This window comes from Chanodichthys erythropterus, chromosome 5 (genome assembly GCF_024489055.1).
Source record: "Chanodichthys erythropterus isolate Z2021 chromosome 5, ASM2448905v1, whole genome shotgun sequence".
Classification (NCBI taxonomy): Eukaryota; Metazoa; Chordata; class Actinopteri; order Cypriniformes; family Xenocyprididae; genus Chanodichthys; species Chanodichthys erythropterus.
This window is the reverse complement of record NC_090225.1, coordinates 31,260,947-31,276,636: the sequence shown is the minus strand read 5'-3', so window position 1 is coordinate 31,276,636 and position 15,690 is coordinate 31,260,947. Positions and strand designations below refer to the sequence as shown.

Below are 15,690 nucleotides of genomic sequence, written 5' to 3'. Positions count from 1 at the left end.
GATCCTGACCTTTCCTCTTCTCTTTCCTGCAGGGTAATGGTCCTGGATTCCGGTAAAATCGTGGAGTTTGACTCGCCCAGTGAATTGCTTAACAAACAGGGACATTTCTATGCAATGGCGAAGGATGCTGGAATCCGAAGCGAGGAACATACGTATTCTAGCCTATGATGTTTAACGTCTGGATTACTGTTAAAAAAGATTTAGTCTGGAGGACCAAAATTATAACATGTTTAAGGTTTATATTACTGTTTGTATGTAATTTAGTTATTTTATGTTGTGTTATTAGTTGTTTGATATGAGTTTGTGTTGTGGCAATAAACTTTTGCATTTTGTGCATTCAAAAAAAAATGATGCTGTTCACTTTATTTAAACAATTTATTTTGATTCAGCACCATCGTGTCAGGTTTCTGGTTTAAATGCGATTGATTCATGTTAAATTGACGTGAAATGATTACTCTTTGACTTAACTTGATGTTTTCATATTGAAGTAACATGTTTAAATCAAGTAAACCCAACCAGGACTCAATCAAACTGGACTTTTACTTCCCATCATGCTCTGCAAAGGGGCTGAACTGAGAGAGTAAATGTTGAAATAAAGTGTTATTTTAAGCATTTTTTTAGCAACATGAGAAAATGGAGTGTCTTTTTAACGGTTATTGTTCTATTATGTTGGTATTTAAACGCTTGTGTTATGTTAATGGTTTTGGGTGTTACCATTGTGGAGAAGTGTTGCACTTGTGCTTGGGCTGAGGGCCAGCTAACATAACTTCATTTCACTTTAATAATGAAGTGATCACTATGGTACTGTTTTGGATAGTGTTTTCCAAAAGCATCATAAATAGTAGCAAAGAAGTTACATTGACATATTAAAATCATGTTTAAACTACAAATGTATATTGTGTTCATATAAAATATTCAATGCAATCCAAGTTTACTTGATTTGATTAGATGCATAATGGGTGCTACGATTAAATTATGTTCATTCAACAATTTATTTTTTTGAGTGTGTATTTATTTGTCTGTGTATTTATATATAAGCCATGTCACATTTGCTCTTTTCATAAAGAGAGAATGCACATTTTTGATAGACAGCAGTTTAGAGAATCAGATTACCATATTCTGAGTTCAGACATGTTAAAGGGACAGTTCACCCAAAAATGTAAATGTGATGCGACACACTGATGTCGTAAGACACAAAACGATCGGTTTGAGCAAGAAACCGAACAGTATTTATATCATTTTTTTACCTCTAAAACACCAATATGTCCAACTGCCTTGAGCATCCGGTTAGTGAGGTCAAAAAACACACTCTGATGACGGAAGTGATCGCTCGCGCTTTGCTTCAGTGAGTGCGAAACATCACTTCCATTGTCAGAGCGTGTTCAGACCTCTTCTTGCTCAAAACGATCGTTTCGTGTCTTAGGACATCAATGTGTCGTCACGAGCTGCAGGGTTTAATTTGGACTTGTCTGTGCAAGTTTTTTTACTCTTATAGATTTTGTTACCATTGACACGCATTATACGACTGACAGACGGGAATGGTTGGAGTTAAAAACCATCATTTGTGTTTTACTGAAGAAACAAAGTCACCTACATCTTGGATGCACTGGGGGTAAGCAGATAAACATCACATTTTCATTTTTGGGTGAACTGTCCCTTTAAGGTCAATCAACGACACTTGTGCTGGTTATGATGAAAAATAATTTTGGCTAATTCCTCCTTTTTGTCACGTTTCTTCCCAGTCTACAGTCTTAAGGTGCGGTCACACTGCACTTTTTGTTCCATTGACTTCCATTCAAACGCATGCCAATGCGTCAGACCGGAAACGCAAGCTTGTGTGAAAAATTTCGCATTTCGTTGCGTTCCAAAGTTCAAGTTTGATGAACTCTGACCTGCGAATTCGCATCACGTGAAGACGTGCGACCAGTAGAAGATCGATTTGTTGAAAAGAATTATATTTTTGCAGTAAAGTCGAGTAGGTTCTATATTTTTACATTTTGAATGTATTTCCTCAAGTTGTGTGTTGAATTCGTGTTTAAAAAAAACACGCTGTAGACCGTGACGTTATATCACGACCGTTACACCATCCAAAGAAATTTTGCACATTCAAAGTAGTGTGACCGCGGCTTTAGAAGAAAAGATTCTATATTCCGTCAGGTGCCTAATCTCTAGAACCTTCCATCATGAGATCATTTTAATTCATTTTGTTTTAATTCATTTTTTTTTTTTTTTTTTTTTTTTTTTGCATTTTGGCAGACGCTTTTATCCAAAGCGACTTACATTGCATTATACTATACATTTGTATCTGAGTATGTGCAATCCCTGGGATCGAACCCATGACCTTGGCATTGCTAGTGCCATGCTCTAACCACTGAGCTAACCACTGAGCTACAGGAAATTTTTATTTAGATTAAATGTTATGAATTAAGCAGATTGCTTTGCTTTGAAGCTTTATGAATCTTTTGTTTCAAATCAGTGGTTCAGAGCGTGTATCAAACTGCCAAAGTCACGTGATTTCAGTAAATGAGGCTTCGTTACGTAATAAGTGTTTGGAAACATTTCGAAATTTCATTGGTTCATCACTGGGGGGCATGACTTTGGTAGTTTGATACACGCTCTGAACCACTGATTCGAAACAAAAGATTCGTAAAGCTTTGAAGCTTCGTGAAGAGTGTTTTGAAATCACCCATTAGATATTGTTGAATAAAGTTATTTAGTTTTTTTTTGAGCATAAAAAGTATTCTCGTTGCTTTCTAACATTAAGGTCGAATCACTGTAGTCACATGACCTGTTTTAAATATGTCTTTAGTACCTTTCTGGACATTGAAAAAGGAAATGATCTTGCTGAGCCATTGGATTTTATCAAAAATATCTTAATTTGTGTTCTGAAGATGAACAAAGGTCTTACGGGTGTGGAACGACACACACACACACACACACACACACACACACACACACACACACACACTCACTCACTCAATTCTCCGGCTAACATAAAGCACTAAACAGAACTGGCACCTTCCTCTCTTCAGTTTCCACATAACTCAGATCTTAAGCTTCTCAAGTAGCAAATCAAACCATATTCTTAGATAATTATTGTTTACAATATGTCAGGAAAGAGTTCTGCTGAACAATAATAAAAACACATAATTAAATGTACAGTAGAGTCATCTCTCATACAGTAGGTGGCAGTAATTCCTATAATGAGGAAGCGGACAACAAAACCTGAAGAAGAGGAGGGTGAGCAGTTCTCGATATGTGTTGGTTACGTGATTCGTTTTGTAATAAATAATTTGATAAGAAGAAGCGTTTATCTGAGATCATGGTGCTGCCGCTGCTCCGGACGATCGGGTCGTGTCGCTGTCAAACCGCCTGGAGGAGCTTTCAGCGGACACAAGTAAGACACACGGATATTAATACAGCAGCGGTGCGTGAGTGAATATATCATCATTCCCCAGGAACACACACATGTGTGTGTGTAAGTGTGTGTAATGTGCTCGCTGGAGTTTCCTAATGCAGCTTCCCGTCCATGACCTTCCTGTCCTGAATGGAGATATTAACTCAAGCTTTTTAAATGACTGTAAATTTACATATTTTAGAAATGTGCCTCGGTATGTACACATCATACACATGTCCGATTATTTAGAAAAAATGCAATAATACCTAATATTTGCACACTCAATTCAATGTACAGATACATTGTAGAGTTTACTAGAGATATTATTTACTGCATCTGTTTTATAGAGGCGACTGTTTAAAAAAAAAATATGATCAGTTCTACAGTTTTTAAAAATAATAATATTCAACTATTGAAAATATCATAAACATTTACTCAAAATTGCTCTCACGTGATGTCAAAATGCGGAAGGGACCGTCTGAAACACTCCACTTCTGCGTTAAAACGCCCTCTCTGATAAAGTCACCATGAAATCAAAATGGACATTTCCTATTTTTATTGATTTATCGCACATCATTATTGTTTTAAATTCATGTGGCTCTTAATCTTGAATCAAAATGATCAATCCCTCTTGTAGCATCTCTTCTCTGATGACGTGTTTACTAGCGCGAGGGCGGGGCAACCTGTCACTCACATGAAATCCACCAATAGCAAACCACAACCATCCCCATGGACAAATCAAGCCCCGCCCTACATTTGTTCTTGCTCAAGAAGCGTTTCACTCGGATATACGTCACAATAGAGAGGAAAAGTTTAGCACAACTTCCGTTTCACGTCGACTTTATAGTTGAATCAGTCATTCATGAGTGCATCTGGTGATTATAGCAAAAATATGAATGTTCAATGAAGTCACCTGTTTAATAAATCTGTGGACCATGTAATAGTTTAGTCACAAATTCAAGGATAGTTATGGAAATCATGCATTTCACAGGGTTTGGAAGTATATTGTTATAGACCATCCTGGCTCTGGTATTAAAAACATTTTAAAACATTCGTTTGCAGTTTGGCGCAATTTTGTACATAGATACCGGAGTCTTAATGACAGTCTCAAAGTCTCTCCAGCAGGAGTTCTTCTCTAAATCAGTGTTTCTGAACTCCTGAAACGCCTCCATCTTGAGTTTTCTTCACAATATTCCTCATTTAAATAATTAATACGCAGAATAAAGGGGCGGGGCCTGGTTGAGTTAGTTAGTAGTGTGTTGAAACTGGCGGTTATGGTAAGGGGCGGGACATTTCCCAAACACCAATCACAACACACTGCTCCAGCCGACCAATCAGAGCACATTGTGCTTTTCAGAAGGAGGGGCTTCATAGAGACAGGAACTAAACAGAGCGTTACTGACAGGCTGGGAAGAGAGGAGCTGCAACAATGGAGAATATGAGGAAAATAATCAACATTCAAGCAGGAAAACCTGTTCTAGTAGAGACAAAAACAACATCAAGGCTATGAGAAAGGGCATAACAGCTCCTCTTTATTCATTGTCTTTATTGTCAATATGTTCACAGCGAACCCCTTTGAGACAATGGCTGCTGAAGAGAAGACAGACCACAGTGACCACAGAGAGTGTGTCAGCCAGATCCGTGTCGATCCCCAACGCAGTGACGGATCGTGTGATTGGCCGCTGGCTGCTGGGCTGCAGTGGGCTGGTTCTGGGCGCTGTGGTGCTGGGAGGAGTTACGAGGTAATTCTTAATGTTAATTTCTTACTGTTTAATAACATTACTAAAATCAAAAGAACTTATTTAATGGACCTGGGATAAAACTAACAATGATCAGTCGTGTTTCTAAACTAACATTAACAAAAAATAACTCTTTCTGTAACAAATGTAGCTTCTCAATCTTAGTTAATGCATTTAATAATGAGACCTTATTGTAAAGTGTTTCCTGTTGTTCTTTATAGCCTAATTCTTTTGCACTTTAATCTGTTTGAAAACTTTACTTTATATATTTTTTGTGTATTGTGTTATTGTATTTAAACATTCAGAGTTAATTTTGTTATTAGACTTCTTAAACCTGTTATACTATGACAACACTTTTTTGCAACGTATTTCAATACCGTGATAATACCGTTTACCGCGATAAAAGCTTCAGCAATGAATCGCAACATGAAAATATGATACCGTCACATGCCTACTGTGAAGTTCTTTTTCGTACTTCGCTTAGGGGTAAAAAGAAGTCTGAAATACCCGAGCAGTGATATACTGCTAGTCAACATCCTGACGCCATACATATGTGCTGCGCTTTCCTCTCAATAACTGAATAAACACACAAAACAAATGCCAGCGGTGAGAAAACAGCCGTTCAGAAAGCATCTGATCACAGTGATGTGTATTCTTCAGCTCTCCAGTCACGTTTATTTCTACAGCACTTTATACAATAGATTGATTTAAAGCAGCAGCTTCACAGTATTAAAGATGAAAAACAGTGTCAGTGTCTCTTTCAGTTAGAATCACAGCTTCAGTTTCTGATATAAAGAGTTTCTCCAGTGTGTTCATGTTTTTACTCACGTCTGACCTTGATGGACTGAACAGAAGAAATTAAGAATTTCACCTCAAAGAAGGCGGAGCCTCTTGGTCACACCCACTTATTACATCATCACCACTGACCAATGGTAGTTTAGAGGTGTTTAACCAGCCGGATCAAACTGTTCTGGAAAGTTCAAACTCCTGACGGCACTTTACAACACTGATTGTAACAGAGATCATTTATTGTCTCCCAAAGCTGAGATTGGACACATCCTTTTGAGATTTGACCCAAAATGAGAGTCTGTATAATGATTACACACGTTCTTACTAATATAACATCAAGACTCCAACAACTTAGTTAATATTTTTAAAACATTGCAACTCTGTAGATGACTGACTTTCATGAATACTGACTTTTGGTGAATATAAGCACATTTTGACACTGATAATATTTTACTTTTTTGACTTTTAACTCATCCTGACTTCAAAATCATGCTGCTGTCTAATAAATTAACAAGTTCTCACTTGAGTGAACATATATGGTGCATATGAACACATTTTAAGTTTATTATTCTGCCATATTTAGCATTTCATCAGGATAACCATAAATACTGATGCAAGATTGATATCATTTATTTCTCACTGAACCAACATAAAAATGATTGAAATGACTGGTAAGTTATATTATGCATAAATTATATTAAACTAGCATCAAATGTACATTTTATTTTTGGTTATTATTTATATGTAGGGTTGCAAAGGGACGGAAAGTTTCCGGTACATTTCTGGAAACTTTCCACGGGATCTTAACCTGGGGAATTTTGGAAATATGCCAATATGGAAACTTAACAGGAATTTATGGGAATTTATGAGAATTTATGGGAATTAACAGGAAATTTTGGGAAATTTATATACATTTATAATATTTAAATAAAACGCCTCATATAAAAATAAATATAAACATTTTGTTTGGTCATAACATGAAATAACAGTCATTTATTTTTCGTATTCAATTCTAATTTAGTAAATATGTAAAATAAACATATTTTTATTGCAGCATTTGTTGTGTTATTTATTTCAGTGTCACATGATCCTTCAGAAATCATTCTAATATGCTGATTTGATACTCAGTTATCATTGTTGGAAATTGTTGTGCTGCTTAATATTGTTTTGGAACCTGTAATACTACTTTCAGGATTCACTGATTAATAAAAAGTTAAAAAGAACAGAATTTATTCAAAATAGAAATCTTTTCTAACAATATCAATTTAATATCACTTTTTTTTATCAAGTTCACATATCCTTTCTGAATAAAAGTATTTCTTTTAAAAAAAGAAAGAAAAAAAACCCAAATATTGAACGGTAGTGTATATTGTTACAAAAGATTTCTGTTTTAAATAAATGCTGATATTTAGATTTATATTCATCAAAGAAGCCTAAAAAAAGTATTACAGGTTATAAAAAATATTAAGCAGCACCAATGTTTCCAACATTGATAACTGAGCAGCAAATCGTCATATCAGAATGATTTCTAAAGGATCATGTGACACTGAAGACTGGAGTAATGATGCTGAAAATTCAGCTTTGATCACAGGAATACATTACATTTTTATGTGTATCAAAATAGAAAAGAGTTATTTTAAATTGTAGTTATGTTTCACAATATCACTGTTTTTTCTGTATTTTTGATCAAATGTACATGTTATAGACTGGGGGATGATGTTGTTTTCATCTACATTTAAGCACCCTGTTATAGGCTAACCTGCAATTTTTCCCATTAATTCCCATATATTCCTGTTAATTCCCATGAAAAGTTTCCAGCTTTGAAAATTCCCGGAATTTTGCAACCCTTATTATAACTTATAATTATATTGTGTTTGGGCTTGTTTAATTGGAATTTCTTCCATGTTTTCATGAGCAAGCGATCGATTATTACTTGTTGACACAAACAGAATATTGAAAATGGTGCATCCGCAGCAGATGATCATGATTACATGATTATGACACATGTTTCTGAGGACGAACATTACACTCACTAAGAGACGGCTGTGTGTCTTAGATTGACGGAGTCCGGTCTGTCGATGGTCGACTGGCATTTGGTGAAAGAGATGAAGCCGCCACAGACTCAAGCGGAGTGGGAAGAGGAGTTCTCCAAGTACCAGCAGTTCCCAGAGTTCAAAATGTGAGTATGTTTCTGCTCTATAGGAACATTCGCACTGTCGCTGTACAGCGATGAAGCTTAAATGACAGCATGTGTAGTGTGTTTGATTACATGCAGATTGATTTGACTGTTTTAACAGCATGAATCACGACATGACTCTGAACGAGTTTAAGTTCATCTTTTACATGGAGTGGGGTCACCGCATGTGGGGCCGGCTGGTGGGATTAGCCTACATCGTTCCTGCGGTGTATTTCTGGAGGAGAGGATACTTCAGCCGCTCCATGAAGGCTCGTGTTGCGGGTCTTTGTGGCTTTGTGGTCTTCCAGGTAACCAGTCGGGCAATGACATGTCAATGAAAGCTCATTTCCACCACTGACTTTTAGTCTCACTATTCTGACTTTTTTCTTGCAATTCCAAGATTATAATTTGCAATTATCTAAATGTTTAAGTTGAAGTGTGTATGATTCTGTAGCACTTCAAAATATCTTAAAATTGAAATGGATGCATACTTGTCTCAGTCATTTGATCGGGTCACATGTTCAGGGTCTTCTGGGCTGGTACATGGTGAAGAGCGGCCTGGAGGAGAAGCCCGAGTCGTACGACGTTCCCCGTGTCAGTCAGTACAGACTGGCGGCTCACCTGGGCTCGGCTCTGCTGCTGTACTGCGCCAGTCTCTGGACGGGACTCACGCTCATGCTGCCGGCCAACAAGGTGTGCTTTGATTTCAGCTCTGCCTGCGGTTTCCTGCTGCTGTGATACGGTTTCAGATCACACTTCTGCCTCTCGTTCTCTGCAGATTCCTGAGAGCAGACATTTGCTTCATCTGAGGCGGTTTGCCAAGGTTACAGGCGGTCTGGTCTTCCTCACGGCTCTCTCAGGTATGAGCAAACACATGACCTCACCTGTATGTTGCAGTGTTTATTACAAATGATTAATTTGTGCACATAATTTTTTTGAAACCATGTGCACCAATTGGCAGTAAGTTATCCAAAGGCCAGACGAGTTTCAGCAGCTTGTCACTCACATGAAATGATCGCAGCAATTATCAAACGATAACGCTCTATTGTAATTCGCTTTGTGTAAAAGTGTCTGCTAAATACATAAATTTAATGTCTGAATTGTGTCACGATTGAAGCATGAGAGAGTAAGAAAAACTGCAGATGGAGTGCAAAAATTTGGACTTTTATAATAATGGTTGTTGGAAGTCAAATGTCTGTATGAACGCTTCACGCAGTGCAACACATGTTGCAATTAAATGACATACAGAAATCAATCCACTGGAGCTGTCAATCACACTGACTTCACTCTCTCTCATGCTTCACTTTCACCAAAACTCCCATTATAATCAGTGACGGAGTCTACATGCTTATGATTAATAAAATAAAATATTTCTCTAAAACGTCTATTTTGATGCTTTTCTCATTTAACACAATAATGACTTTAAATCATCTTTTAGGAGTAATTTCTCAGCCAAATTTGATGTGTGATTCATTTGTGATTAGATTAATTAATAAGCATATCATAATTAATTAGATTAGAATTTTTATATATATATATATATATATATATATATATATATATATATATATATATATATATTAGTGCTGTCAAATGATTAATCACGATTAAATCACATTCAAAATAAAAGTTTGTTTTTACATAATATGTGTGTACAGTGTATAATTACTATGTGTATATAAATACACATGCATGTATATATTTAGGAAATATTTGCATGTATATACTATGTATATTTATATACACTTATATTTTTTTTTCTTAAATATGCATGTTTGTATTTATATACACATAATAATTATACACAGTACACACATATTATGTAAAAACAAACTTTTATTTTGAATGCAATTTAATTGCGATTAATCATTTTATATATTTATATAATGTATATGTATATGTATGTAATCCAATCCCAACAAGCCAAAAAGTGTTGATCCACTATTTTTTTATTAATTAGTCCAATTTTTTAAAGGCATTTCATGCTTAACCATGTGAATGGCTTGGAATATTTTCTTGTTTCAAAGTACCTATCGAAATGCATAGTGTTTGTAATTATTAAATGTAAATTTAGATGTTTTATTTGTGACAAATAATAAATAAGTGTTCATAATAATAAAACGGCTACTAATGCATGTACTAGAAAACTAGGCTGCCACTCTTGATGCTATAGATTTTATTGTATGGACACCTAAGTAATATGTAGTATTAATGTTGTAGAGTAAAGCACTGTTTAGATGGAGGAAATGATGTCATTAGTACGTAACTTGAATTTAACTTGGAGCTTTCCTTTAAACAGTGACATCATGACATCAGGTGACAACAGCTGTTCTGATGTGAAGGTAATGATGTGCTTTACTCTCACAGGTGCTTTTGTTGCTGGACTGGACGCAGGTTTGGTTTATAACTCTTTCCCAAAGATGGGCGAGCGCTGGATCCCTGACGATCTTCTGGCTTTTTCCCCCACCATCAAGAACATGTTTGAAAACCCCACAACGGTTCAGTTTGACCACCGCATTCTGGTAAGAACTGCAGCTGTCGGCTGAATGTGAGTGTGTCGTAGCACATGTGATTATCTGATGTGTGTCGTGTCTGCAGGGCATCGGCTCACTGACGGCCATCACAGGACTCTACCTGTTCTCCAGACGTGTCCTCCTGCCCCGCAGAGCAAAGATCGCGATCGGCTGTCTCACCGCCATGGCCTACACACAAGTAAACTAGCCTAACACTGCTCCATACGCAGGGCTGTAGTGCACCAATCCACTTGGATTTGTACTGATTTTCTTCTTCTGCCTCTTCTAAAAACTATTATTATTATTATCACTAAGGAGTCCGAACACTAAATGTGCTTGAACTCTACTGTGTTTGTTTGGATTTTCCTTAATCTTTATTATTAAGTTGGCTTGAAAAAGCCAGCTTACTGTTATACTATTTTCTTCTGAGACTAAAATTTCTGACTCTAACTCCTCCTAGAGCTTTAACTCTACAAACTCCAAACTCGGGTCAGACCTTCAGACTGTTCTGACTTAGTGTGCTATATCTTTTCTAACTGATCCAACTTACGGTTTTCCTAAAAATGACAATCAAAACACGGAAAAATCCCATTGACTTTCATTGACCGACTGTTGAGCCAAGACTACAGAAGCCCATTAGACTCAAAAACTCAATTAGACTCAATTAAACTCCCATTCTATGTACTATTTCTAATCCATTGAAACTCATTCAAACTCAAACTATCTATCTATCTATCTATCTATCTATCTATCTATCTATCTATCTATCTATCTATCTATCTATCTATCTATCTATCTATCTATCTATCTATCTATCTATCTATCTATCTATCTGTCTGTCTGTCTGTCTGTCTGTCTATCTAATAGCAAGCACCCAGAATAACCTAGCAACCACTTAGCAACCACCCAGAACACCATGGCAACCACCTAGCAACCACACAAATCACCCTGGCAACATCCTAGAAACCAGTCCGAGTACCCTAGCAACTGCATAGCAACACCCTAGCAACCACCCAGAATACCTTAGCAACCACATAGCAACACCCTAGCAACCACCCTGAGTACACTAGCAACACCTTAGCAACCACATAGAGTACCCTAGCAACCACATAGCAACCACCCAGAATATGTTAGCAACACCTTAGCAACCACCCAGAGTACCCTAGCAACCTCATAGCAACACCTTAGCAACCACCTCGAGTACCCTAGCAACTGTATAGCAACACCCTAGCAACCACCCCGAATCTAAACTACTAAACTAAAACTTTCAAACTGAAAACTTTTAAAATTGCTTCAAACTTTCTGGACCGGCTTTTTCAAGCCAACTTAAAGTTTGTCTTGACAAACTTTTTTTCATCTAGTTATTATTATTATTATTTGCCCTGAAAGTATCTGGGTGTCAGAGGTCATACTTTGCAAAGATGCCTAAATTTATGGTGCACACACATATTTCCAACTTTAGGCAGCATCATAATAAGGTCATTTGCATTTTAGTTGTGAATTCTGTAACTATAATGGCTAAAAATCAAAATGTTTTTCCCTCTGAATCCTTGAGTCAAGCTTTACAAACTTCCTGGGGCCGTATTCACATAAAATGTTAAGGCTAAAAGTTGCTCCCAATGCTGAAAATATGGAGCATCTAGGGATGTATCTAATTCAAAAATCATTTTTATGCTAAAAGTAGCTCCTAAAACCAGCACAGCTTAGAAGTGGTCCTGAGGACTCCTGAATCCCTAAGACAAACTCAGAAATGATCCGAAGCATCAATCCACGTCACAACCGATGAGCTCTTGGAATATTACAGTGACATCGACCTTTTAAAAGTACCACCTGTGTTGCGAAGGTGTTTTCTTAGTTTTAGTCTTTGTCTTATCTTTGGTGATTCTGTATTATCAATCACTGTTTGCATACAGTATGTTTGAAATGTGGTTTAATTATATCCACTAATTAGTTTAATTGATCAGGGGAAACTGAATCTAAATTAGCATAATGTCTGTTACAGGCTAATTTTAATCTTGATTCATCAAAGAGTTGCCAAAGACTATAGATATAGAAAGGCTGTTCACTACTATTACTTGTGAATGGGAGAAACTGCAACGCACAATATGGCGGAATGCATCCCGCCTTCTAAGCGAAAGAGCCAATCGCTGATTGATAACGTCATGGCCGAGTGGCCAGACTGAAGCCTCTCCACATGAAAACCCACTTAAAATTTGCAACTAAAAAGCACCCAATGGACTCTCAGACTGTGAGAAACATGCATGTCCTTGAGTAGCCAATCCAGAGTCTCTGGAGAGAGCTGAAAGTGTCCAGCCTGACAGAGCGTGAGAGGATCTGCACAGAGTAATGGCAGAAAATCCCCAAATCCAGGAGTTCAGCGCTCGTTGCATCATACCGAAAAGACTTGAGGCTGTAGTCGCTGACAAAAGTGCTTCAAATGAGTGCTGAATACTTGTGTCAATGATTATTTCACATTTGTATTTTTATACATTTGCAGTTATTAAAGTCTTCAATAGATTACAATAGATCAAAGTGAGGCTGTGTACCAAATTGTGTGAGAATTTGCCACACTGTAGCAATATAAGCAGTTTTATAATCTTCAGATCCCCCAAATCATTTGATCATACTCATAATCGCATAACTGTGCATAATGTAGTGCATTATTCATGTAATTAGATGTAGTCATTTTCTCAAAATGAAAAAAATCTTGTACTCATGATGTAAGAAAGATTGTTACATTATGAGAAATTTATTACATTATTATGAACTTAACAAGAACATTGTCATATTGTAATAATTTCCAACACTAAACAATAGTATCCTTTTTAAGGTATTACAACGTAAACACTTCCTGTGTTCTTTTGAAAATGTAAAAATGCAGAAAGTTTTGTGTGAAGGGTAGGGTTAGTGTAAGAGGAGAGAATATACAGTTTGTACGGTGTAAAAACCATTACGTCTGTGAGATTCTGACCCCTTAATGGTGCATCACAGTGACCTTTGACAGGTCTGAGAAATAACACATCTCTTACTTAAATGTTAACATTTCACAAAATATCAGTTCTTGTCTGTGGAAACATAAAGCTGTGGTAAAAAATAAATATAAATGGGACTGGTGTCACTGATCACACTATTAGCCACACGATCTCTGGACATAAATGTATTCAGTTTTTACAGTTGAATTGGTAGATTAAACCAGCTACATTTTAAAAGCAGTGACTTTAACCTTCAGATATAATGGTGGTAATATAATGTGTTTTTGCTGACACTCTCAGGTGGTTCTGGGCATCAGCACCCTGCTTCTGTATGTTCCCACACCGCTGGCCGCGACGCATCAGTCCGGATCCGTGGCGCTGCTCACCTTCGCCATCTGGGTCCTGGCGGAGCTGCGGAAGGTGCTCAAGTAGATTGAGCTCAGATTTCATAATATAAGAAGGTATTTATTAATAAATGATGCTTTAGGCAGCCATGTCATGAGAGCTTCATCTTGAGTTTTTGGTTTATATGAAGTGCTTATAGACCCAACACATGATGTAAGTGTGAAATACATTGATTCAACTATTTAATTGTTTTTTTACTATTTGTATGTGTTTTGTTTATGGAAAAAAAAAAAGTTTATACTGTATGACTTCTTATTTCAACTAAATAAAATGATCTTTTTTTTTTTTTTCGTTGCTTTCCTGATGACATTCATTGCACATGGAGTAATTAAGTAATTTTAACACTTTCCTGATGTGATAGTATGAGATAAGGTGTTGTAATATATATTATGGAACACAAGAACTGTACTTTCGATTTGTTATAATGACCTGCTGTGCATTTATAGTGGTTTAAATTAAATGAAATTATCATAATAATAAACAAAGTGATTACTCTTGCAACACAGTTTTTTTTTTATTTTGGAATATTGCAGTGTTTATTCTAAATGATTCATCGGTGCACATGATTATTGTTTTAAATTAATTCTTGAATCAGAATATCTTCTCCTCCCTCTTGCAGCATCTCTTCTCTTCTCTGATGATGAGGGCGGGGCAACCTGTCACTCACATGAGATCCACCAATAGCAAACCACAACCATCCCCGGCCCTACATTTGTTCTTGTTTGAGAAGCACTCGGATATACGTCACAATAGGGAAGAAAAGACCAGCGCAACTTCTGTTTCACTTTAAATATTTCCTTTCACATAATCATGAAATATATTTACATGCACTTTATAGGTGCCCTAGAATGTTTTTTCACAAGATGTAATAAAAGTCTAAGGTGTCCCCTGAATGTGTCTGTGAAGTTTCAGCTCAAAATACCCCATAGATTTTTTTAAATTAATTGTTTTAACTGCCTATTTTGGGGCATCGTTAAATATGCACCGATTCAGGCTGCGGCCCCTTTAAATCCTCGCGCTCCCTGCCACACGAGCTCTCGACTATAAAACAGTACATAAACAAAATTCACACAGCTAATATAACCCTCAAATGGATCTTTACGAAATGTTCGTCATGCATACTGCATGCATGCGTCGGATCATGTGAGTAAAGTATTTATTTAGATGTTTACATTTGATTCTGAATGAGTTTGATAGTGCTCCGTGGCTAAAGCTAACATTACACACTGTTGGAATGAAGTTGTGTTTGTGAATTATACAGACTGCGAGTGTTTAAAAATGAAAATAGCGACGGCTCTGTGAATACAGTAATAAACAATAGTAATTTTAACCACATTTAACAGTACATTAGCAACATGCTAACAAAATATTTAGAAAGACAATTCACAAATATCACTAAAAATATCATGATATCATGGATCATGTCAGTTATTATCGCTCCATCTGCCATTTTTCGCTGTTGTTCTTGCTTGCTTACCTAGTCTGATGATTCAGCTGTGCACAGATCCAGACGTTAATACTGGCTGCCCTTGTGTAATGCCTTGAACATGAGCTGGCATATGCAAATATTGGGGGCGTACATATTAATGATCCCGACTGTTACATAACAGTCAGTGTTATGTTGAGATTCGCCTGTTCTCCGGAGGTCTTTAAAAAAAATGAGATTTACATAAGAAGGAAGAAACAATGGAGTTTGAGA

At 36.6% G+C, this 15,690-nt stretch overlaps 2 protein-coding genes across 3 annotated transcripts in view; both read left to right on the top strand.

The window, feature by feature from the left end:
• Nucleotides 1-984, top strand: part of abcc2 (ATP-binding cassette, sub-family C (CFTR/MRP), member 2) — a 32,562-nt gene extending 31,578 nt beyond the window's left edge. For both annotated transcript variants that reach the window (XM_067386884.1, XM_067386883.1), the window contains exon 32: nucleotides 33-984. In XM_067386884.1, coding sequence (XP_067242985.1) covers nucleotides 33-168 — 136 coding nt within the window. In that variant the 3' untranslated portion in view covers nucleotides 169-984. The remainder of the gene's footprint in view (nucleotides 1-32) is intronic.
• A 2,216-nt stretch (nucleotides 985-3,200) lies between these two features.
• Nucleotides 3,201-14,900, top strand: cox15 (cytochrome c oxidase assembly homolog 15 (yeast)). The gene is made up of 10 exons (XM_067386895.1): nucleotides 3,201-3,397; nucleotides 4,964-5,139; nucleotides 7,982-8,104; nucleotides 8,223-8,409; nucleotides 8,627-8,794; nucleotides 8,880-8,961; nucleotides 10,469-10,623; nucleotides 10,700-10,813; nucleotides 13,887-14,047; nucleotides 14,611-14,900. Exons 1-9 carry the CDS (start codon nucleotides 3,323-3,325, stop codon nucleotides 14,016-14,018), a joined length of 1,212 nt encoding a protein of 403 aa, XP_067242996.1. The 5' UTR covers nucleotides 3,201-3,322; the 3' UTR covers nucleotides 14,019-14,047; nucleotides 14,611-14,900.
• Nucleotides 14,901-15,690: the final 790 nt, after the last annotated feature.